At 42.8% G+C, this 24,252-nt stretch overlaps 4 protein-coding genes across 4 annotated transcripts; 2 read left to right on the forward strand and 2 right to left on the reverse strand.

Moving 5' to 3' along the window:
* Nucleotides 1-830: 830 nt before the first annotated feature.
* LOC115683790 (U-box domain-containing protein 43-like) lies at nucleotides 831-5,908 on the reverse strand. Its single transcript, XM_030608397.2, has 5 exons — nucleotides 5,239-5,908; nucleotides 4,309-5,097; nucleotides 3,363-3,669; nucleotides 2,722-3,165; nucleotides 831-2,137 (listed from the first exon to the last, which is right to left on the reverse strand). The coding sequence occupies exons 1-5, from the start codon at nucleotides 5,677-5,679 to the stop codon at nucleotides 1,026-1,028; spliced, it is 3,093 nt and encodes a 1,030-aa protein (XP_030464257.2). The 5' UTR covers nucleotides 5,680-5,908; the 3' UTR covers nucleotides 831-1,025.
* A 4,456-nt stretch (nucleotides 5,909-10,364) lies between these two features.
* LOC115683772 (uncharacterized) lies at nucleotides 10,365-11,606 on the forward strand. The gene has a single exon (XM_030608380.2). The coding sequence runs from the start codon at nucleotides 10,365-10,367 to the stop codon at nucleotides 11,604-11,606; it is 1,242 nt and encodes a 413-aa protein (XP_030464240.2).
* Nucleotides 11,607-16,549: 4,943 nt separating this feature from the next.
* LOC115683918 (selT-like protein) lies at nucleotides 16,550-18,492 on the forward strand. The gene is made up of 4 exons (XM_030608570.2): nucleotides 16,550-16,796; nucleotides 16,880-16,959; nucleotides 17,488-17,806; nucleotides 18,154-18,492. The coding sequence occupies exons 1-4, from the start codon at nucleotides 16,617-16,619 to the stop codon at nucleotides 18,268-18,270; spliced, it is 696 nt and encodes a 231-aa protein (XP_030464430.1). The 5' UTR covers nucleotides 16,550-16,616; the 3' UTR covers nucleotides 18,271-18,492.
* Nucleotides 18,493-19,682: 1,190 nt separating this feature from the next.
* LOC115683908 (uncharacterized) lies at nucleotides 19,683-21,541 on the reverse strand. Its single transcript, XM_030608558.2, has 2 exons — nucleotides 21,341-21,541; nucleotides 19,683-19,990 (listed from the first exon to the last, which is right to left on the reverse strand). Exons 1-2 carry the CDS (start codon nucleotides 21,453-21,455, stop codon nucleotides 19,845-19,847), a joined length of 261 nt encoding a protein of 86 aa, XP_030464418.2. The 5' UTR covers nucleotides 21,456-21,541; the 3' UTR covers nucleotides 19,683-19,844.
* Nucleotides 21,542-24,252: the final 2,711 nt, after the last annotated feature.

The following is a 24,252-nucleotide window of genomic DNA, read 5'->3' on the forward strand; positions in this document are numbered from 1 at the left end:
ACATAGCTTCAATCAAACCTTTCATCGGACAATCCCATGCGAAATTGATGCATCAAATGATGTGACGCACATTTATAAAATATTGCACGCGACTCATTTTTAATGGTCTCATGTGGAGTTAGATCGTATTATATACCAATTTTGCAAATCAATTTCAGTACACTTTGTATGACTCTATGGTCTCTGCTTGTGGCGTAGCTTGCCTTTCACAGGACCTCCCACATGAAAAAAACAAAGGCATCTAAAAATGCACAATCAAGTGCGCTAAGTGAAATGCAAGTAAAAAAGAATTTGGAAACTCTATGCACATCACACTCGACCCTCCTTGTGAAAATAACTTATTCTGATTTCTTTAAACAAAGTTAAATGCAAAATGAAAACTTTATGATGGGATTGATGGGCTAAATGGTATAGGATTGACCCTTCGAAATCTGCGACAAGGGCAGGAATACTTGTCAAGTATAATGCGCATGAACTTGTAGAAGATCTTATCAGAGTAACCATTGTTACCCCTTTCGAGGTCTCATATATTCCATCGTCATAAGGACTGCATTGAACTTGCATGGGATAGCATGTTTCAATTCTCCGTTTATTCTAGTCATGGAATTAAATTCAGAAAACTTCTCTCAAAATCAACTAAATACGGTGAGTTAAGCAGTAAGTACTAATATGAAACGTCAGTTCTTACTCTGACTGTAGTAAATGTAGTTCCTGGAAAATTACTGGTGCATCACTTACACCTACTGCTTCGCACTTAATCTCCTTGCTTGTCAATACGGATTTCGACATTTTCGCATATGAAACTTCTAATTAGACCATGGACGAGAACGTGTACAATCATTTCCTGTATTAGAATATCTTGCTGTTGGTACATTTCCATTTCCTTCAGCATTGCAGCGTTCATTAATCAACTGTAGAATTGAATGTCAAATTTTGGCAATATCTACTATACAACAAGAACATATTTCTAGATTACAAAAATAGAAACGCATAGCATCTAAATACAATCTCCGTCACTAAAAAAACTACCTTCTTGACTGAATCTGACTCGAGGAATTTCCACTAACTCCTGATATCTGTCTTAGATTGGTCAGAGCATCTTGAGCATGCCTCTTTGTGTTAGCATTGCCATGCCTCAAGGCTTCTATCAAGGCCCTAACTAGATTCTGATTGAGCGAGTGGCGCGAGGATTGGCTTTCCACTCTAATTATTTTTTCTATCATCCAAGCTGTCCTCTCCTGAAGTTCACCAGCTTGAACTTCAGAGAAAAGGTTAATTAAAGCATCAACGGCGTCTTGCCTCTCAAGCTCCTCGACAGCTCTCTTCAAACTCCCGGAACTTCCTAAAATGAGAGTGGAAAGTGCCTCCACTGCAGCGACTTGGACATCAGTGTCCTCATCCTTAAGGAGATCAACTAGAGGCTTGATACAGTTGCACTGTAGCAAACACAAATGAGTATGCTCTTCGCACAAAGAGTGGTGTATGGGGCATCGAGCAGGTTCTGGTGGACCTCGGCCACACATGAATACCAAGTAAGAGCACAAACCCTGAGGTGGTGATGGTTCTAAATCTCCAGCGGCAACCGCCTTTCCAGTTTCCGACAGATTCTTCAATCCAAGCGCAGCGAGTTGCTTCATTCTGGGTTTTGAAGGGAAGTTAAGTTGATCACAGAATACGTTCATCAGGTGCAACTCTCTAATCACAGAAAGAATCTCTGGGTCGGTGGATCTTGTAAATTGAAGTAAGAGGCCAAGAATTCCTTCAACCATGCTTGGCGAAGATTTGAAAATTCTCCCCCTGGACTTCAGATGATAATCCTTTATCGTAGCAACTGTCCATCTCAAAAAAGTAGCTCCAAGGAGTGTTGTCACTTCATGTTCAGATAGCGGAAGATTAGCAAGAATGCATGCTGTATCAGACCTTTCACTTTCAATTGTTTGGGTATCTAAAATTTTCTCTTTAAGCAGAGGAATCTTGTCGGACGATCTCAGATGACTCGCTACATCTTCACGAAATCGTTCAGAGAGCAGTCTAGTAAGTTTGCAAGCATTAAGTCTGTGTTCGACTTCTGCATGATCAAGAAATGATATGGTCTTTTCGAGTCCCTGCCCATCCTTTATGTTAGAAGCTACAGCCTCTGCAAAATGGAGAGGAATAAGCTGGCATAATTAATCGTAAAAGATTTGGGAACCCATTTACAGTCATACTTGGTTGACACAAATATTGAGGTGATGAAATGAAGACGGCTTTAACCATTATGGATAAACAGTCACTGGTTTCAGAGTTGCCTCTTCATGTTCCAGGACATGAAAACACATAAATGCAGGTGACTTTGTGCCCAGTTAATGAAAAGCAGCAAATTTGGTAGCAATCTTCTGACACAGAAGTTAGCTGAGCAGTAACTATATGAAGGCAGTTCATTCTATATAAAAGAACTCCGTGTGTATATAGTCGAACTTGAAAGCCTCACGAAAGTCATTTCCCTAGTAATATTCAAAGTACTCCTAGTATAGGCAGGGTTACCAGCAGCACATCCTAAAATTCTACACATCTTTCAGTAAGAAATTATAATATATCCGAATATGAATACAGCACGAGGCATGTTCAGAGATGTGTGAGTATGCAGTAAATCATTCAGAAGATAAAATCAAATGAGGGTATGATCCAAAAAGAAAAACGGCATAAAAGTCACTGAATCAAAGCATGTAAAAGCAAACTTACCTGATGCTTGTGGAGACGATGCCATACCATACAAAATGCGAAGTGCGGAAGCTTGGCATTTAGAAGATGCAGAAGATAAGAGCCCCAAAAGTTTCGCAATAATTGGTTCCTTGTCACCAACTGCTAATTCCCAGTGCCCAGGATTCAAGACTACGTTAGCCATTGTCGAGGCTGCTAATTCCTTCAGTTCCGGTGAGGCATCCTGATCCTCAAAGAGGATGTATGTAAGAGATGGGAGCATGGAAGAATTAACGAGTATGATAGCATTATCTTCGACACCCGATAGGTTATGCAATGCCAGCAAGCTAGGCGCCTTTCCTTCTTCCTTTGCCAACATTTGGACAAGTATTTTGGCACTTTGCCTGGCAACAAGCAATTTGCAGTTACTTGTCATGGCCATGCTTCCCAACATGGAAGCCATCCTTATTCTGACCTCATCACTACCTGTTCCCAGAGATCCAGAGATTACAGCTCAGGTCTTCACAACAGGAAAAATTGTCACTCAAATGGACAAGCGAAAGTTTAAATGTTAGAAGTCTCTCACTATTAAAAGTAAGCAATTCCCACAGTTCATTTTTCTTCTTTCGGATTTACTCTTCATAGATGATTAAAAAGGAGACATGCTTCATAGAAGGATGTACCTTCACAGAGCCGGCTGAGTAGCGGTTCAAATCTTCCAGCTGCTGCTAAATATTGGATGTTCTCCTCGACGGTCTCGATTCGTGTTAAGACCTCCTCTGCTAGATTGGATAAAGTGGGATGCTCAAGAGTTCCTGCCAAGCTAGTGAGGAGAACTAATGCCCCTTTCTCCAATGCAATCTTTCTGCAATAAGCTTCATCATTTGAGAACTCGAGCAACAGCTTAATAGCATGCTCTCTTTCCTTTTCAGAGCTCCCAGTGAGACTATGTATTGCCAATCTAGTCATCCCCTCCTCAAGCATTATTTTCTGAAAAAGTAGACATACTCTATCAGAAATTACAGCAGTTTTAATGTTCGACACTATCTGGCATTCAAGTGACATTGCAGAAGCAATCGAGCTCATGGAGAAATCAACTTCCAATTGAAGGAGAAAAAGCTTGCAAGAAGTTGTGGCACAATATAATCTAACCATGTCATGAAACCGCGATTATGGAACTTTCAAGGAGCTGTAGTCTCTTCCTCGGGGTACATGCATAATACAATATTGAGTTGCCCATAACAAGAAATGTCTAATAAAGGCATGCCCACTGAACAACATGTCTTGCCTAATCGCTTGAAACAGTTAGTTGCAGATTATGCCCTCTGCCTCCATTTCCTCAGTTCGAGAAACATCGATAGTCTGAGTTGACAAATATCCTCTAATTTTGGACAAGATCATGTTTGAGACAACTTAGACCAAGCAAATATCAGAATAATTTCCACTGCAACATTGGCACTTATTTTCCCCGAACTTGATCATCACTATGAAATGTGAATACTGACACATTCAAGCATGGGTATAAAATATCCTTAATGTACCTAGAATTCTTTGGAAAAAAATCAAGCTCGAATCAAGTGAAACAACACAATCACACTAGAGTTATACAATGAGAGGAAAGAATCTAACCTTGCTTTCTTCATCCTTTGCCATGCCGAGCAAGGCAAGAAGGGTTTTGCTTCTCAAGTGTGTTCCAATACTCTTTGAAGAGTTCTTAAGCAACTTTATGATGATAAGAACCAGACCGGCATTCCTCACTCTGTATCTGCTAGAGGGATGATCTTCTGCTATCTTATATATACTGTCCAGTACTCTCTCAACTCCATCTACCTTAAGAGGTTGTTCGCTAAGACACTGCACTGCTGATTTTACCTGAATTTCTATGTTCCTATTAACCCACTCCTCAATTGCCCCGGCCAGTCCAATGTTCGGTTTGAGCTCTAAGGACTTGAGCACTTGACCTGTGACAGGGCACGTCGGGTCCTGGGCATCCTCTATGCACCGGTCAAACCAGTACTCGATTGCGTTCCGCTCATACGTCTGAGACGACTCCAGCACCACGGGCTCCTTCATGACTTCCTTAGTCAAGGGACAGAGAAAGTTCTTGAAAGGCGAGATTTGGGCGCCTTCCTCAAAATCGAGATCCATGTGGCCAGTCTGAATGTCGGGTTCCACAGACCAGTTATCCAGAATCTTCTCCAGAGAGATCAGGATCCGCCTCTCCGTCATCGAATTTGAGCGAACTAAGTCGTTCTTCAGGAGCTTAACTTGAGCAGATAATTCTGTGTAGTTATGCGATTCGATCCCTAATGCCCTAGCTAGCTCCATCACAATAGCACTTTGCACTCCTTTGCTTGCTCTTCTCCCTTCTCCTTCCTTCTGCAGACTAAGATGCACTCTCTCTTCATTCTCAGTCACCTGCCAATGCCATGGAGTTTCGACTTTTTTAACTAATTTTACGTCGGCAAAATATGATATACATCAGTCAGGACTGGAAGAATGTTGATTTTACTGCGCTACTTAATGTAAGAGAGAGTGATACTGAAATCGGGGTCGTACTATGAATATAGCCTGCTTCATGTCTCTGGAGAGATCGGCAATTTTCTTCCTGAGATCAGGATTTTCGTGAATAGCCGACTCCAGCAACGCGAGCCATCCTGCAATCGCCGCCGTCCGCTCCTGAACCGATGCTAGAAGCGACTTGCAGTTGATGAGCACGAAGATCTTGCTCTTGCTCACGTACGCTGACACCGTCTCGGCTGCGCCCTCCAGATCGACGGCGATCCCCCGGAGGGCGGTCTGCGCGGACGCGGGGAGGTCCTCCGGCGACGGCGGCGAACGTAGGAGGAGGAGCTGGTCGACGAGGAGCTGGAGCCGCTGGGCGAAGGCGCAGAACCGCTTCGAGTTCTCGAACTGGTGGTGGCGATCGGAGGAGTTGAGGCGGGCGAGCGATCGGCGGACGGACTCCACCGCGTCGGCCGTGGCGGCGGGTAACGTCATCTGGAGGCGGGGACGGCCGGCAGAGGAGGGAGAGAGAGGCAGCGGCGGCGGCGGCGGCGGGGGGCAACGGTCGACATTGCCGGGAATCTCATTCGCATTATAAGAGGAGGTCTCACTCGGTTCTTGGGCTGAGCATGGGTCCTGAGGAGCACCGCGTTTCCGCGGCCATGGAAGAAGAAGAAGGAGTCCAAAGGTTGACTTTGCGCAGACTTGCCATCTCTACTGTTGCGGCAGAGAAGCTTCAACAGTTAAAAATTAACGGTTCTTTTTCACTTTGACTTTTCAACGTCCAATTTGTTTTTCCTTTTTCCCCTTTTTTTTTCCCGGCAATGGTCTCGTAAAAAAACTGTCCTAACGGATTTAACTTCTTCTGTTTTTTTTTGGGGGGGAAAAAAGAAAACATTATTATCCGGGACCAAATCCTAAAAAAGTTTGGTGCTTACCGGTCAATGAAAAAGTTACTGTAAATACTAATTTATACATGATTAATTTTTTGGGATAATGACACAAATAATTCCCGAACTTTGGCTCAATAGGTAATTTGGTCCTTGAACTTTTAATTTATTCAATATAATCTCTGAACTTTAGCCTAATGTTTAATGTAGATCATAAACTTTTAATATGTTCAATTTAGTCCCTAAACTATATGAAAATGTACAATATAATCCTTGAATTTGAATTCATGGAAGGACTACATTGAACATTTTTATAAAGTTCATGGACTAAATTGAACATGTACCAAAAGTTCAAGAACCATATTGAACAAATTGAAAGTTCAGGGACCACATTGAACATTGGGTTAAAGTTCATAGACTACATTGAACAAATTAAAAGTTCATGGACCAAATTGCACATTCAGTCAAAGTTCAAGGACTGTTTGTGTCATTTTCCCTAATTTTTTTTATGCTGAGTGGTCACTTTACTGTCGGACAAGGTACCGTTTTTGGGGAGTTATTAATCATAGATAAGATGAAAATTGTCCTTCTCAATTCAAAGTTACTAAGCAAATATTACAATTATTTTCTTTTATAGGAAAAACAACATAAGGAGACCCGGGGTGACTAGTCCGCAAAGTCTCGACCCTAGAAGGGATTACTATTTACAAATCAAATTCATCTCTACCATTGATTAAACGAGACTCGTTGTGAAGCCCATATACGACAACTTCTCCAAGATTCAAGGATCGAGAAAGGCGAGGTTGTCAACGCAATAATATCACACGAGGATTGGATCTCGAGTATATCGTGCTTCAAATTTGTGACTTTGGAAAAAGGCACTAGTCTTCTCCCTGTTGACCTACTACATTCAATGATGTATAATTGCTATCCATTAACAAGTACGTACTTACTTTTTTAAATATGAAACGGCCACATATCACATCTTTCGATTCGTATAGTCAATCCTTTGATATCTCGACTTTGCGTGCTCTTATTGGAGAAAATAAGAGCCTCAACTTATTTCACATGCATTTGATTTGAATTTTATGCATATTGGCAGGAATTGTTCAAATGCAACAATAGAAAGTAATTAAAATTAATAACTAATTAGATATATGATTATCTCTATGAATCAATGTACTCATAAAATATCGTTGAAGTCAAGTAAATATTCAGATATCACCAAACTAGCAATGTATTGAAATCAACTTTAATTATTTTTGTGAGATTGTCGACGATCTAAAATGACGGTTCAAATATAAGGTTGAAATAATGACGAAATATATATATGTAAGGTTGCATGTCCCTTGTTATTTCCCCTTTCCCCAAATTTACAAATTTGGGCTAAATTAGGGCCAAGAAGCAAATCCTAACCCTAATCCATTGAAATTACTAGTAAAATTACAAGTGATTACTCCAGGAGAGTGAGGGAGAGCCCCGGAAGAAGCAGAGTCGAGGTCACTGAAGAAGGGGAGTTGTGACCTTGGAGTGGGCAAGGAAGATGACGCAGAGAGAGGGGGGAATGTGATTTGGGTGAAAGATCTTCCTCCAAGCGAGGATGATCTTTAAGGACTCCCTATAGATGCTAAGTAATCCAAGAAATTGTAGCTCATCCTGGTTTTTGTCCTTTCATTTGCGGCACTAAAAAATCAAGAATTGAGTAATTGGTCTTCAAGTCCAAGGTGATTCTTGAAGTAGAGCAAGCGGCGAGGCACTATCTAAAGCTTCTCGTGGTTGTTGAAGATGGGGTTGTCGGACACATATATCGTCCATCGACCGTGTTGCGGTCTTCAAGATCTCGAGCATGATGCATTTTGTCCATGATCCTCGGCTCCAGGAATCGGTCGACGCCTTTGTCGTTGCCCTTCTTCTTGTTTGGGTCTAGCGTGTCATAGCTCTTCTCGAGGTCCTGCAAGGATGTGGCTTCAATTGTTGTGTCTCACCGGCCTCGTCTTCGTCTTCACCGCAAGGCTTTGTCCTCAATCCTCCACTATTGGCCTCGTCTTTATTGCAATGCCTCATCTTCCTCCTCAAAGAAGAATGCATCCCTTCTTCGTCCATTCTTCGGATGTCGTCATCCTGTGAGCTGCGGCGAACAAGAATTGGAGTATCATGAGGGTGAATGAGATGTTTCTCCATCGAGAAAATAGACCTTTGCTCTTTCAGCTCCAGAGAGAGAAAGAGAGAGAGTTTTCCTCAACTTTAAATGAAGCATTGTTATTTTGTTCACTTTGTCACGTCGGACCAAGAAATTTTCACTTGAATTTTAATTCTTTTTAAAAAAGTCACGTCAAAGTTAAATTTTAATTTAAAAAGCCACATAAGACTTGAATTGTCAGAATTTATCATCAGAGGATTACTTAAGTGGTGGTGGTGGTGGTTAGCAGTTGACATTTCCGGTAATCTTCTTTGCTTTTGAGGATGTCTTACACGGTTCTTGTGCTGACTGCTGAGTATGGGCCCGGAGGAGCACCGCGTTTCAGTGGCCATGGAAGGAGTCAAAAAGCTTGATTTCACGTACATATGATATCAAATTTTATGGACATTGTCAAAGAATTCGTCAAATGCAACCATAGAAAGTAATTGAAAAATAAGCAATAGATAGAAAATTATCTTTTATGTATTAACGTGCCCTTGTAATTTTAATGAACTCAAGTAAATATTCAAATTTCACTAAACCAACAATGTATTGAAACAAACTTTAATTATATTTATGAGATTGTTGGTGGCACAAAATGGCAGTTCAAATGTAAGGTTGGATTCAAAGACGAAAGAAAGCTAATGAAGTAGGTCCACAAGAGCTTTCCCCTACCTTTAATGGTAGCAAACCCTAATTCTCAAGCCTGCTGTCCATCTCTCTCGTTGGTAGAGCTTTCCCCTACCTTTAATGGTAACAAACCCTAATTCTCAAGCCCTTTTCCAGATTTTCTATCTCTAACCTATTCCATCGTCATCGTCTTGATGCTTTGTACACACATGTCCCACAAAATCTTCATGGGTCCTTTGCCCTTCGTCAGCTCAAACGCACTAATGGAATTTCCACCATAAAACCCATAAATCCTTTCCTTACCTGCAATACTTGTTTGCACCCTTTCTTCTGTTCGAGCTTGACCTTTTATTCTACTCGCATCTACGCATACATCCATCTGCTTCAAGAATGTGAGTTTTTCATAAACCATAAAATATTAGCTACTGTTCCATTGAAAGCCTTCTCTTCTTCACCACTATTAGGGTGCGCATGAATACCATTCCGTGCCGCGCTATTTTCAACAGTAAATGATTTTTTTTATTCTATGCCCTGAAACAATTTCGAGTATTTAAAGGCGTTTGATAAATGTCCAAAATTTCTATTCCTAGAGTAGAGAAAGAATGCAAATGCGTTTGGTAACTACACAAAATTTCTGTTCCCAAATAATATTTTAATAATATTTTGAATTGTTTATTTTTTTTTCTACTTTCTTCTTTGGCCATGGCCGCCGCGGCGACCGGCCACCCAGTGGTCGGCGAGGGCATCACGGACCTCGCCTGGCGCGAGAGGCGAGGGTCGCCCGTCTGGCGAGGGCGAGGGCATCACGGACCTCGCCGGCGGCCGTCGGAGGCGAGGGTCGCTCGCCGCGCTGGCGAGGCGGCCTCTGCCAGAGACTGGCGAGGCTCGGCCTCGCCAGTATCCGGCGAGGCCGAGCCTCGCCGTCTCCGGGGCGAGGCCGACCCTCGCCGTCGCGACGGACGGGCGAGGCTCGGCCTCGCCGATCCGGGCGAGGCGCCGCCGCCCGGCGGCGAGGGTCCGCCTCGCCTGCCCGGCGAGGGCGACCTCGCCTCCGCCGGCTGCCGGCGAGGGCCGTGACGCCTCGCCGCCCGGGTCTGGAGCACATGCGGCCGCCGGAGACCGGCCCGGCCACCAGAAGAACAACACAAAATAAGAAATAAAAAAGAAAAAAAGAACAAAACTCGATTCTCAAAATTGGCTAGAAACAAGAAGCAACTTTTACTTACTTGTTTCTTCTTCCAAAATCTGTTTCTCACAAATTTTTGCAAAATGTGCCGAGGAACAAAAAGTTTACCAAACGCATTTCTGCTCCCAAACTATTTCTGGGAACAAAAGAACAGAAATTTTCACTATTTGGCACGTTACCAAACGGGCCCTTAGTCTTCTACGGTTCCTTCCTTCGAGATCCCACCTTTCCTAAATAGTGCAGTTTGGGGCTTCTGTGGCTCCAGGCTTCGTGCTAGACCTCCCCCCTGAAAAACATGGCTGAGAATGTAAATCCTGAGGCAAGACTAGCGCTGTTATGCAGACGCCTGGGTAATCTACGGACTGAAATAGAAGCTCCACAGAAAGATTTAATGGTGTCAAAGGAAAAGCTGACTGAATGCAGCCTCTCAGTTTTTGGAAAGCTTTACACAAGCTCCAATATCAACTATCAGGCGTTCCTTACAACAATGAAGAAAGCGTGGAAGGTAGATTCAGTTTCTCTTACTCAATATGAATCGGGTATCCTGTCCTTTACTTTCAGTAACGACTTGGACAAAAACAGAGTTCTAGAAAATAGCCCGTGGTCCTTTGCAAGCAACCTCTTGATTCTCACCCCCTGGGTACCCAACAAACCCCCTCACTGTTATAAATTTACTTCGTGTGCGTTCTGGGTCCAAGTTCATGGACTTCCAATGGAATGGTGTTCGATGGAGATGGTCTCTTATGTTACCCAGATTCTGGGCGTTGTTCAAGAGGTGAAAATAGAGAAGAAAGGAGCTGCATTTCATAGAGTGGGCAGAGCAAAAGTGGTCTTGAACCTGGACTCGCCGTTAAGTCCAGGGATTTTTATTACGCTAGAAGAGGAGAAAATCTGGCTGGACTTTAAATACGAGCGGCTGCCTCGGTTTTGTTACTCTTGTGGTAAAATAGGGCATTATACAACTAATTGTCCTGTTATTCCCTACGATGAAGCAAAGAATGGTGACCATTGCTCAAGTAAATTTGGGCTTTGGCTCAAAGCAGAAGCACGGGAATCGAGCCCTTTCTGGAACATCTTCTATGATGAGGCTGGGGATGTCTTTGAGGGCATGGAGGAGGATGAAATACTACCAGAAACCCCACTGCAAAGCACCCAAAATGTCTGTCCTGAGAAAGAAAAGAATGTTGAGATTGAAAAAGGGGCTAGAAGTGGCCAGGAACCTCCTTTTGCTGTGGCAACAGCAAGTGCTCGGGGGAAGCAGCTGGCTTTACGTAGCAAGGAGGTGAGGACTGATGAGTGTGATTGTTTTGGGCAAGCTACAGATTGGTCCAAACTGAATAATCCTTCGAATCTGAACAAGACCCTCAAAGGACCTTTGACTAAGAAGTTAAAGAGGAACAACCCCTATAGCTCACTTCCTCAGGAGCTCAACTTGTTGGAAGAAACACAGCTACAAGATACCCCAATTAGGATTTCTGATGAATCTGCTGAATGGGCTTTGGTGGCTAGCCCGAACAAGCCACCGGGTTACAAATGAATGTCATGTGCTGGAACTGTCAGGGGTTGGGCACACCCTTGATAGTTCAAGCTCTACGAGCCTGCGTGGCTCAAGATAGGCCCAATTTGGTACTCTTAATGGAAACAAAGAACCAAGAATCTGTCATCTATCGAGTTAGGAGACGGCTGAATTATCAAAATAGTTTTGTGGTGAATCCAGTAGGGATTGCGGGGGGACTAGCTGTAATGTGGAATGACTCGATTACTGTGCACATTGAGGAAGCTTCTCAAGAGTATATCAATATGATTTGTATGGGGGCAAATTGAATGAATAGAATGAGAATCACACTAATACATGCGCTGAATGTATATCAAGGGAGATTGCAGCTTTGGGATAAGTTGAGACAGATTAGCTTGATAGACACCCTTCCTTGGTTGTGTTTGGGGGATTTTAATGAAGTATTATATAATTGGGAGAAAGTGGGTAGACGAATGACTGAACACTACCGTCTTAATGCATTTCGAGAATGTTTGAAGGATTGCTCTTTGATGGAAATTGAAAGTAAGGGCTGCGCTTACACTTGGGCAAATAATAGAGAAGGGGAAAATCTTGTTAAGGAGAAATTAGATAGGGTATTATGTAACCTAGAATGGAGACTTTCATTCCCGGAAGCTGCAGCCTTAGCTCTACTCGCCATTGGCTCAGACCATAGCCCTTTGCTGCTGGTATGTTCACCAGCCCCAGTTAAAAGGAGAAAGGAATTTAAATTCGAGGCCTATTGGATTGAAGATGCTGAATGTAAAAAGATTGTTCATCATGCATGGCAATCTGTCCTACCGGAAAATGCCAGTATACTGAAGAAACTTCAGGAGGTTATTAAGGCCTTGATTTCTTGGAGTAAAAGGAAGTTTTCAAACAACCATTGAAAAATTGAGGCCCTTAAAAAGGAACTGTTGGTTTTAACAAATAGTACTAGTCTCACTCATGACAAATCCAGGTCTCAAAGTATAAAAGAGGAGATTGAGTTTTTGTGGAGACGGGAAGAAATGTATTGGAGTATGAGGTCGAGAATAAATTGGTTAAAGTGGGGGGACAAAAATACTAAATATTTTCATGCGACCACTATCCAAAGGAGGTAGAGGAATAGAATTTACATGCTGAAATCTTCAGAAGGTGAGTGGATTAGGGAGAGAAACCAGATTCAGCTGATGACGGAAAATTTTTTCCGAGACCTTTACACATCGATGGGCCAAAGAAACATAACCCCGGTTCTGGATTTATGCCCCAGAAAGGTTGGAGTTGAAATGAATGAGTTGTTAGTGGCTGATGTAACAATGGAGGAGGTTAAAGCAGCGGTTTTCCAGCTAGGTGCAGCAAAGGCCCCAGGACCAGATGGTTTAAATGGAATGTTTTTCCAACATTATTGGGATATTATTAAACAAGATGTTCTTATGGCTGTTAAAGAGTTCTTCCAGTCGGGTGTCATGGAACCAGCTTTAAACAGAACATACATCTCACTGGTCCCAAAAATACCCAATCCAGAAAAACTGGAATAGTTTCGCCCCATTAGTCTGTGCAACTTCATTTATAAAATCATCTCAAAGACAATGGCTAATAGATTAAAGCCCTGGTTGCCAGAACTGATTTCTGAGGAGCAAAGCGCATTTGTTAGTGGTAGACAAATTCAGGACAACATTCTGATTGTGCAGGAGGTCCTACATCAATTGAGGATTCGAAATAGAAAGAAAAAGTTCCAGGCTGTTCTTAAACTTGATATGCAAAAGGCATATGATAGAGTGGAATGGGATTTTCTTAAAGCATGCATGCTCAAAATGGGTTTTTGTGAAAAATGGGTTAATTGGGTGATGCAGTGTGTTACCACAGTAACGTTCAGTGTAAAGTTAAATGGAGAACCACTTCCTTACTTCATACCGACGAGAGGCATCAGACAGGGAGACCCATTATCACCCTATCTATTCATATTAGTGGCGAATTGCTTGTCATCGCTGATAGATACAGCAGTGGAGAATCGGAGCATTAAGGGGATTACACTAAACAGATTTTGCCCAACCCTCTCCCACTTACTATTTGCGGATGATTCAATATTTTTTCTAGATGGATCTCTTATTGAATGCCAGAATTTCTCAGCTATCCTCAATCAATACTGTTTTGCCTCAGGACAAGCTGTCAACCTGAACAAATCAGGTATATTTTTCAGTAAAGGATGCCCTCAATCATTGAGGGATAACATGGCTAGGGAGTTAAGGATCCCGGAGATTAGTCACACAGGAAAATATCTAGGAATTCCTTCAGACTGGGGTGCCTCAAAGAAGCATATGTTCTCTTGGATCTTGGGGAGAGTAAACATGAAACTAGAAGGGTGGAAAGAACAACTGATATCGAGGGCGGGGAAAGAAATTTTGTTGAAAACAGTGGTTCAAGCTTTACCACAATATGCAATGTCCATCTTCAAAATCCCAGTCACTATTTGTAAAGCTATTGAGCGGAAAATAGCCAATTTTTGGTGGAAAAACAGTGATTCAAAGGTTGGATTACATTGGAAAAAGTGGGAAACTTTGAAAACCAGGAAAGACAAAGGAGGCATGGGCTTCAAGGACTTAGTCACTGTTAACAAAGCTATGCTAGGCAAACAGGCATGGCGTTTAATCAAATCCCCAGAATTTTTATGGAGTAGAATATTCAAAGGCATCTATTTTCATAGAAAGGAATTCTGGCATGCTGAGAAAGGATTTAGGCCATCTTGGGGTTGGCAAAGCCTACTTATGGGACGGGAAGCAATATCCAACTCGACAATGTGGTCAATAGGAAATGGGGAAAAAGTAGATATAAGGATAGATAGGTGGCTGAAAAGAGGTCTTATTGGGGGACCTGCAAACTTGAATGATCCAAGGAAAGTAGCTGAATTGATTCTTCCAGAAGCAAATCAATGGGATGAGCAAAAACTCGATGCCCTTTTTGATGAACAGATCAAGCAGGAAATCCTTTCCATTCCAATCAAACCTAGTGAGGAAAACGATGAACTAATGTGGACAGGTACAAAGTCTGGCTGCTACACGGTGAAAAATGCCTATAACCTACTCAGACAAGGTACTGCAAGCAAACCAAACACAGAGCAACCCTCCTCCTCATTTCAGCCACCCAAAGCATTATGGACTTCCATATGGAACTTAAAAACTCACTCTAAAGTGAAGATTTTTTTATGGAGCATATGCCAAAATGCAATTCCTACAAGAGAGAATCTGTGGAAGAGGAAAATCTTACCGGACCCTGTCTGTTGTCTTTGTCGATGCGAAGTGGAAACGGTTGAACACATCTTCCTGCTCTGTCCCTGGACCCAGAAAATATGGTCAGCCCCTAACCTGCGATTGCAAAATATGTTACAGGGGATAACCCGTTTTGATGCCTGGATAGCGAGTATAAAAGAAAATCAGAACATAGTTCCTTCCCTTGAAGAGGTGGCTTCGATACTGTGGTGCATTTGGGTTGCTCGCAACACCGCAATATTCAGAGGCCAAGACCCGAATGCAGAGGTTACTGTTGAATCAGCACAGATCTTGCAAGAAAACTTCAAAAAATGGGATGTTCAGGCTTCGAAAGATGGAAAAAACAAGGAACCATCAGCTTCTCTTACCTGGGTCGCGCCGGAGAAAGGCGAACTGAAAATTAATGTTGACGGCGCTCTTGGGGAGGGAACGACTGACAGTGCCGTTGCGTGCATATGTCGGGATTTCACTGGGAGCCTCATTGCCGGTCACACTAGATCGGTAAAGGCCTCCACTCCAGCGCAAGTCGAAACCCTAGCTTTGCTCGAAGGTCTTCGGTTCGTACAGAGGAGGAGTTTGGGTAGAGTTTGTCTTCAGTCAGACCGACTAGATTTGATACGTGCTCTTACCTCCGCAGATCAGTTCCCCTGGGACGCGCGTTTGCTTATCAAGGAATGCACTTCCCTTCTCGCGGGCCTTCCATCTGTTAGGCTTGAATTCGGCCCAAGAAGTTCAAATATGGTGGCTGATTGGGTTGCGAAATCTCATAAGAATCGGTGTCTTCCTCGTGACTGGATTTCTTTTCCCCCACAAGCCCTTTGGGCTTTGCTATGTAAGGATGCCCCCTCTGCGGGCCCCGTTGGTTAGAATTTATATGATATAAATAAAAGTCTCGTTTTCGACCAAAAAAAAAAGTAGGTCCACATTAAAGAGAATCGAGCTATATCAAGTTTGAGCTCGATCAAATGCTCATGGGAGTCCATGCGATGTGACCAAGGCACGGGAGAGAAAGTTTTCGACCTATTCGAATTAAGCGGGATTACAATCGTAAAGTTTGAGCAAGCCTGAGCACGGAAGAGTAATTAATAAATGCTTGAGGATTTGAAATTTGCTAAGATAACAGGAAGATGGAGGAAATCTTGCATACACGAGAGCAGTTAAGTGAAGCAGGAGACATAGATTGTATGAACCATAAAAACAGATTGAAGACTTGCGTGGAAGAAATGTGGTGGAAAACAGACACATTCAATTTGTGCCGAAGCTCTACCGATTTTTTTGCCTGAATTTCCTTCGAAATGTATGTTGAGTGTAGTTTTTGGCTTAAATTGAGCTTGTAATCTATAGCGTGATTTTGTAAGGATCACTATACCGTTTGTGTAAACATTGCACTCTAAGTGAATTTGGCCATTTTCTGCACGAGCTAAAACCCGAAAACAAACTTGCTATTTGTCTTCTCAATTGCTTGATGGTCAGATCGATGGACGTAGAGCGATTTTGGTCCGACATGTATCAAATTTCCGTGATTTTTCCCCGCGGGACTACGTCCTATTATTATAACTTATACAGCAAGGACGACGAGTCGATCTAATTCCGGTTCAGGATAAGTCGATCCGCGACCGGAGGGAGCATATCCAAGCATCCAAACGGGTCGAGCCTCAGCGTCGACCCCCTAAAAGAATCATTCGATCGCACGAAGTTTTCAGTCGCTCCTCCATCGCCATCGCCATCGCCATCGCCATCGCCGTTCCTCTGCAAGAATCGGGAAATGGATCGAGGGCAGATTCTGCTGCTAGGGCTGCCGCTGTTCCTGCTGTGCACCGACCTCGTCAACCTGTTCACGCCTCCGCCTCCGAAGCCTCCTCCGCCCCCTCACCTCCGCCCCCAGCCGCCGCAGCACCACCGCCACCTCCACAACCCTCCCGAAGTCCTAGAGTTCCCTTCTGAGGTGATTGAGCTCGTCGCGCGATTGCTTCGAAGGCGGAGCCTTCGTTTGGTTTGTCTAATCGTTTCGTCGTTCCCGATTTCCAGGTGCAGAAGCCGAGCGCTGTTGGCGGAATCGGTCTGGGGAGCACGGTCGTCATCAATTTTTGTTCGTCTTGCTCGTATAGGTACCTTCAGTCTATTCCGTTCAGATATGGATTTATAGTCTGTAATGATGGGTTGCTCCTGCTTCACGCTTCGCTGCATTGCCTGGATTTGGTCGCATGCGCGTTTCCGCTTTAGTGCTAGAACAATGCCGCCGCTGTACAGTGTATGTGTTTGTTAGTCGCGATATGATCGTCCGCGCACTTCTGGTAACAAGTTTGGTATGAGGCGATTGTGCGTATTGCTCCCTTTAGTGGGATATGTTCTGTTTGTGCTCGGAAGGAACAAGCTTGGGATGATGCCAATTGATTGCTTCTTGAGAACCATGGCTTGCCATAGTTGTTCATCCATGTGGATGTAGAGGGTTTGCAATCGCCTTTAAAGACGAAATTGGTGGAGTAACTTCTGTGATATGATTTACGACGGTTTTAGTCACATTAAACTTTGGGTCCTTAGGTCTCAGAACTGCTAGTGTCGATTGAATCAATTCCTGCTTTTGGTATCAAGTATTAGGTTTTCATTTCGTTGCTCTTATGAATTTTTTATGTCAGGGGTACTGCAGTAACAATGAAGAAGATGCTTGAGACGCAGTTTCCTGGTATTGATGTTGTTCTTGCAAACTACCCTCCAGCATTGCCAAAGCGCATTTTGGGTAAATTGGTGCCGGTCGCTCAGATAGGAGTATTTGCTATCATCATGGCCGGAGAGCATATATTTCCGATGGTTGGGATTGCAGTGCCTCCACCCTGGTATTATTCTCTTCGTGCAAACAGGTTTGGGACGATTGCTTCAACTTGGCTTCTCGGCAATGTGTTCCAGTCCTTCCTGCAAAGCTCTGGTGCTTTTGAAGTTTACTGCAATGATGAGCCGGTTAGTTTTTTCTATCTATAATTACTTTATCTATTTTGAAAAATATTGTTGCAGGACATAGATGTCGTGGATCTTCACTTTTGAGTTTGGCAATTGAATTTACACGAGCTATCTAAAACACCGCTGTCTATTTGTCTTATAGTTCTTGGGGCTCTGTTGCCCTGCTAGTTCTGTGGCTTCTTCTTGGAGATTGTTAAGATCCAGAGATGAATTGTTGTACTATAACAGTCACGAGAAAGGCCGTCATTTTGATTGGCATTTGTTGTCTAGCTTTGGTATCATTGTATGATTCGATCTATCAATGAATTATTTTGACCTTGACTCCTCTTCTCTCTTGTTTTTCCCAGGTTTTCTCAAAATTGAAGGAGGGAAGGTTTCCTGGTGAGATCGAATTGAAAGACCTGATTGGCAGAAGATTGGCAAATTCTAGAGTTACAGATGGCCTTGGGGCTATGTGGTCCTAGTTCTTTAAGCTGATTTGCGGTTCTGGTCAAATCTTAAAGAACCAGTTGGTACTCCCGTTTATCATCAGGTTTCATTTTGTGTACAACTATACGCATGTTTAGCGACTGAAGTTATCTTCCTCTGAAAGTTACTGTAACTTGTTCGATGTTTCTAATCTTAGAACCCTTCACTTAGTGTCATATATATCACAGTGGATTGTGACTTCCTTTTTTCTGGACTAACTCCAGTTGTTTTTTTCTAGAACAACAAATGAAACAAAAATGAACAAACAGCACTCTGTGGGGATCCTCTGCCCACCAAAAGACGAATTTAAATTAAGGTCGAGCCTTCATAGGCTCCGTTGTGAGCCAATTTTGCAGTTGGATATGCATTTGCCTCGAGGAAAATGATGTGAATAGAAGAAAACTAGAGTCATATAGTGAAGGTGGCACGCATGAATTCAGAGTTGTAAATCGAATGAATTGAAATCAGGAGTTTCTTTGCATTGGAACTGTATCTGGAATTGGAAATATAAAAGATCGTGATCTGTTCTTTGAAGCTTACTTCAAGTAGGGCCAATTTCCCCATGGCCGATTTCATCTGTGACATTTACCCAGACAAAGAGGATGGTACTGTTGAAAAGGCAATTTCATCTGGCCAGATTCGTAGAGCATATGCCAGGCCACATTGCGATATCAACAAAACTGCATTCAGTTCAGTATTACCTCACTGTCCCGTTCCCACTCAAAATTAATAGACGCAGATACTTCTTTGCGAGTATAGTCTGACGCTTGCGCAAGTTGTAGGTGATAGGCGAAATTCGAATTAGATTTTTGGGAGTCGTGAAAGTTGCATTTCTTTCTGATATCCAGCGAATCCGTCAAAGATGGAACTATGTGTTTCGACCCTTGACTCGATGGGTTTGCACGAAACAGACGAGTATCAATCTTGGATTACTGACCAGATTGACACCTTAACATCACCGGGTAGCGGATCTAAGCTGTTTCCATCAACAAGATACAAGCAAGATCTAATAATCGCAGAGAAACAGCACGTTTTCTTGTCCCAAGCATTGAAGGAGACAAATTGCAACATTGACCAAACTGCATCTAGGATCGCTTTCCAGTATAGATGCCACGAACAGAGTCATGTTTTCATTGATGATGACAATAGCATCTCTTTCAATATAGACAGCTACTGCTACTAGTAAATCTCCAAGCTTCTGATTCGGAATTTTTCGGTTTGTTGGATAAATTTATAAGCTATGACGGTTCATACTGGGTCCGTCTTTTTTTTCTTTTTCATGTGAATGCTTAAATTCATTTCCATGCGTCATTAACTGAAAACGCCAGCTAATCAACTGAACTCGCAGAGTTGAATCTGTCATGCGTGGTGCTGGCTGTGTGATGTTTAGTACTTGCAGAGCATACTGTTGCAACAATAAAATGATAAAGATAACATTTCAAACAAGTCACTGCATCATGTATTTCACCCCCCAGTAGAACGAAGAAGATTCAAGTATGTATGAAAACTGACACCCAAGGTTATACAAGTTTGATTTCCTGTCAATAAGGAAGAAAGAGTTCAGCCGTTATCAGCCTCTCCTGCCGCCACGATTGCCGCTGCTGACCTTCTTAGCTGGAGTTGGAGGGTCATGGTTACGGTTCGCCGATGGAACATCATAGTCGTTCAATCTCACTTTCAAAGATCTTCCTTCCACCATCCATTCATCTTCATAATCTGCAATCATTAAGATATTTGAGTCCTTTTGGCCAACCGTTGCCTTTTTAAGTTATAGCTATTGCTGACAAAACAAAATCTCATTGGAGTGAAAAAGAAGATCCCAAGAAAGATTTTTAGGAGATGATGTTTGTAGAAATCTGTCCTATCGATTGCAACAAACGCCACGACTTGCTCCTTGTGAAAATTCGACTAGCATATTCAGATTATGGGTCCACCGACTACATTCGTGATGATTTTGTGCAGTTGATGTCTTCCGCTCTGGTGTTGTTTAATTGAACGAGCTCTTGCAACTGATCTTTTTCTCTCCTTTTTAAGCCAGATTCTACCAGAACCGTTTCGTGTGCCCATTCACTTTCATTTAATGAGCTGGATTCCGCCTCATTGTTTCAAAATCTTTACCCAAACTGAGGCCCCAGAAAAAAAGATGGATAACAATCACTAATAACCATGGCAGCAATCAGATAAATTGGTCAAAGGAGTGATTCAAAAAGAAGAAGAAAACATTTTAGCCCTGTAACGCCCTCCCCCAAAAAAAGAAGAAAAAAGCACTGTGCCCAAGGCACGAGACAAGACAGGCTTCGATGTTGTCGTGGCCTGTATAATTTAATCGTTCGTTCCAGGTTCACCTAGCTGTAATGCACGCAGTATTTACCATGCCATCTCCACAAGTAACAGAGAGAGAGAGAGAGAGTGTGTAATTTATATGACTGCAATTAGCAGAGCGTCTCCAAGCCCAACCATGCATCTACCCGTGTGCAGTGCATAAAGAAGTGATTAATACCAAGAAGCACGGCTCGAGGAAGTGACTTAAGACCCAATGGCAACAAAGAACGCACAAAAACTCAAATGACTTGAGACCCAATCGAACCCGTCTACTTTAATATAGGTTACAGCCTAGTTTTCTTATTTAAGTTCTCAAAATGAACATGCCCACATGCCATCTACATCATCCAAGACGCAACCTCGCTCTCACTGAGTCAGTACGCATATGAACAGTCAAGCTCTTCCTGCAGTCGAGAGCTTCGTACCATCGTCGTCTTGTCAACTTCCCCAGAAACAAACGTTTTTTAATCGAAACTGAAAAGCTCTTCACAAGATTTTATGGCTGCGTTCGACCACTGGCCAACTTATTTTCTCAGATCAGTCTGCTGAAGAACAAACAAGCTGTTTCTCTATTTACCAACAGAGAGAGAGAGAGAGAGAGAGAGAGAGGAAACGTCGGGTTGGGAAGAAAAGAAATGAACTCCCGAGAAAAGATTGTTTCATTCAACCGGCATAACAAACAGCGTTTCGAACCCATAAAAAGGATCAAATCAAAGCATGCTCATTCAATGCATGTTGGCTTACCTGATGCAATGCCAAGCGCAGCGGTGGGCCGTCCCCAACACAGCGTCGCCGAATCTTGGAGCAGCAGCAGCAGCAGCAGCAGCAAGCAGAAGAACAAGCTCCCTCTAAACGACATCTTCTCTCTCTCTCTCTCTGAGATCGCCTGACCAGGACAAGATTATGCAAGTTGGTCACGAGAGATAGACCAGACCAGGCTACTACTTATAGGCTAAGTTGTAGCTGACAGGGCACGTGGGGATTTTAGCAGTTGACGTTTGCCAACTTCGGGGTGGCTGCCACGTTTTGGGGATCCAGGGACACAAACCCCAAACCCCCCTTTCCTTCCTCCCCAATCATCCTGGCCGTCCATTTCCATTGGGTCAACAGGCTTGCTGTCAACGAAAAAAGGCAACTTTTGACATTCAAAAGTCGTAATTGTGTTCTTTGATGAGATGAGCCGTTATTATACGCGATCTCCTTTGTGGGGCTACCTCATTTCAACGCTGCATCTCCACCCCAGGTGATGTATGAACCAGCTTATGCTAAACATTGTCGAGGGCTTTTCCTCACAAAAGATGCCAATCATAGTCCATGGATTTAGTAAATTTTCTCCTGCGGCTTATCCTACCTGAAGCTCCCGTGCAGGTAATAGAGGCACTATTGTTCAATTATCTGTCATAACCATGAAATGATCCTCTCAGGCGATCCTTTTGTAGAGGGATGTTCCTCTTACACTCGTAGTTTCTGAAGGATGAGGACCCATTACGTAGCAACTACATCGACAATACTAGTATTGTATGCATCATTAGTCCGATCATTTGTAGGAACTACTCGTAGGGAACTTGGAAAATGAATTTGTTTATCCTAGAAAGTTTCGGTGTCCCCGATTCTCTTCTATTTTGACCCGACATCCGGTTCATCTTGTCTCTTGGATGATTTATGAGTAGGTAAGGCATTCCAAGGATTGAGAAGACTTAAATTATGGTAGATGAGTGCCCTGCCAACTGGTTTGCAAGTTAAGAACGGATAACACTATTAATTCACCAACACATATTCAGAGGCAAAGAAAAAACATATATGTTGGTCCTTGCACACACATGCATGATTATAGACATATTTATGGACGTTGTTTCTTCTTTTATATGTATTTTTTTTAAGAAAAGCTCTCATTATATACCCTTGCAGTACCCATCTTTGGTAGGTAGATTCATGAAGACTCGTCCTCTCTCTTTCTGTCCAACAATGCAGACTCATTCCTTCACCGACAGAACAATAAAAGCAGTCGCAAAGCAAACCCCATAATTTATATGTCCTTCTCCTTTTAGGCTTTGGTAAAGATCCAAACCCTATCTCATAGCCCACGATTTGTTAGTAGACCAAAAAAATACCAACTTTTCAATCGGAAAATCACGCATGAAACCGTTCTACTTTTAGGATTCGTGCCCTACAAATATATATAATTCACTTCAATCTGGGGGAACTTTATTTTAAGTACTACCGACGCCGTTGACTCGTTGAAGCAGTAGTTATTGGCCACAATGCTATCTTCCCAGCCTATGCAGCCATTGATTTTGCAGCACTGAAAAAAAGCTAACTGGGTCTCACGGCTAAATCGGCTGGTGCCCTGGTCAAAGCACCCAAAGCTTTCGGCATCAACTCCACCATAGGGTAGAAGTGCCTCATCATGCTGGCCCTAACCATGTCGGGTAATTTCGCATCATCAAGAATCTAAAATGGATACATGCACCGTGTTTTCTGAGGGATGAAACATAGACAGCTACACAAACAACCCAATAGAAAGCAATGTAGATATGCGGAAGAAGCCTAATCGATTCATTGAATCCCAATAAAAATTCAAGACACATTAGCGCACAAATATTCCATCCGGGTCATTGGGCGCTTTGACTCCTACTCACCTTTGCAAGGAAAATAGCTATGCCTTAACACATATCGCGGTGAAACATAATAACTTAATGCACTAGTTGCTTTACAGAGCATTAAGCAAAGAACAAGGAAGGTGATGGAAACACGTGGTTTGAAAATAGAACTATTGCAACCGCACATCATGCTGGTCACTTCAGCTACAAAAAAACCCATACCTCCTCTCCTGACCACAACACTCTATCAGATACAGGCACGGTTGACAAATCCAGGCATGGACAGAGACTTCTGGGCTCAAGTACATAGGCCGACCAAATGGAACATGATTAAGTGATACAATGAATACGATCGATCATCTTTTCTTAAACCCATATGTCTTCCGCTCATACAATAGATCTGTTTTGGCACTTCCTAAATTGACAATCTTGGGACACCCATCCCTATCCTTCTCCTGCTGCGTACACTCCTTACTGTAGTAGGTATCGGAGATCCCACTCCTCCACAGATGACACGCCTACCCTGAAAGGAGCCATAGTTGCACTCATCACAGACTCTAACGAGGGTGCGAGGACGAACATAAGAGTCACAGATGACACATTTCCCGTCACACTTCTCATAAAGGCGTCCTAATAGCGCTCAGCTCCAACTGCCTTCAAGCTGCGATAGAATCTATAATTAGGCTTGAGCACAAGGACCTTCGCTTCACAATCACAATTTAAAAAGAAAAAACAGAAAGATAAGAATCATGCTACCTCTTTACCGAAACAATTATAGCACCTCTCAAGACACAAAATCCAGAAAATAAAATAGATTACATTTAAGCAAATAAAGAACGAGACAACCAAAATGATCAGATGTGACAAGCCAAAAATCTTGCTTGTATCACCAAGCAATGGAGTTGATCAACTGCAAATCATGATAGATAATTGCCTCTGTGAAGTGGCTGTCTGGATTCAGCCAAAACACGTACACATACATACATACATATGTGTGAAGAGGGATTCAACGACAAACTATGTCGAAATCAACAGAAGGCGAGTCTAGGTAGGCAA

The sequence above is a fragment of the Syzygium oleosum genome, unplaced genomic scaffold (genome assembly GCF_021117445.2).
Source record: "Syzygium oleosum isolate NSW1041296 unplaced genomic scaffold, Sole_v2.1 Sole_v2.03, whole genome shotgun sequence".
Taxonomy (NCBI): domain Eukaryota; kingdom Viridiplantae; phylum Streptophyta; class Magnoliopsida; order Myrtales; family Myrtaceae; genus Syzygium; species Syzygium oleosum.

What these genes read in the sequence shown, in the direction of transcription:
- LOC115683772 (XM_030608380.2), top strand. Translation starts at nt 10,365, where the DNA reads ATGGCTGAGAATGTAAATCCTGAGGCAAGACTAGCGCTGTTATGCAGA.
- LOC115683908 (XM_030608558.2), bottom strand. Translation starts at nt 21,455, where the DNA reads ATGTCGTTTAGAGGGAGCTTGTTCTTCTGCTTGCTGCTGCTGCTGCTG. An exon ending in TGCGCTTGGCATTGCATCAG is followed by an intron (nt 19,991 to 21,340) that starts GTAAGCCAACAT and finishes TAATGATTGCAG; the next exon opens with ATTATGAAGATGAATGGATG.
- LOC115683918 (XM_030608570.2), top strand. Translation starts at nt 16,617, where the DNA reads ATGGATCGAGGGCAGATTCTGCTGCTAGGGCTGCCGCTGTTCCTGCTG. An exon ending in TCCTAGAGTTCCCTTCTGAG is followed by an intron (nt 16,797 to 16,879) that starts GTGATTGAGCTC and finishes CCCGATTTCCAG; the next exon opens with GTGCAGAAGCCGAGCGCTGT. An exon ending in TGTTCGTCTTGCTCGTATAG is followed by an intron (nt 16,960 to 17,487) that starts GTACCTTCAGTC and finishes TTTTTATGTCAG; the next exon opens with GGGTACTGCAGTAACAATGA.
- LOC115683790 (XM_030608397.2), bottom strand. Translation starts at nt 5,679, where the DNA reads ATGACGTTACCCGCCGCCACGGCCGACGCGGTGGAGTCCGTCCGCCGA. An exon ending in CAAAGGATGAAGAAAGCAAG is followed by an intron (nt 3,670 to 4,308) that starts GTTAGATTCTTT and finishes CTACTTTTTCAG; the next exon opens with AAAATAATGCTTGAGGAGGG. An exon ending in ATCGTCTCCACAAGCATCAG is followed by an intron (nt 2,138 to 2,721) that starts GTAAGTTTGCTT and finishes TCCATTTTGCAG; the next exon opens with AGGCTGTAGCTTCTAACATA.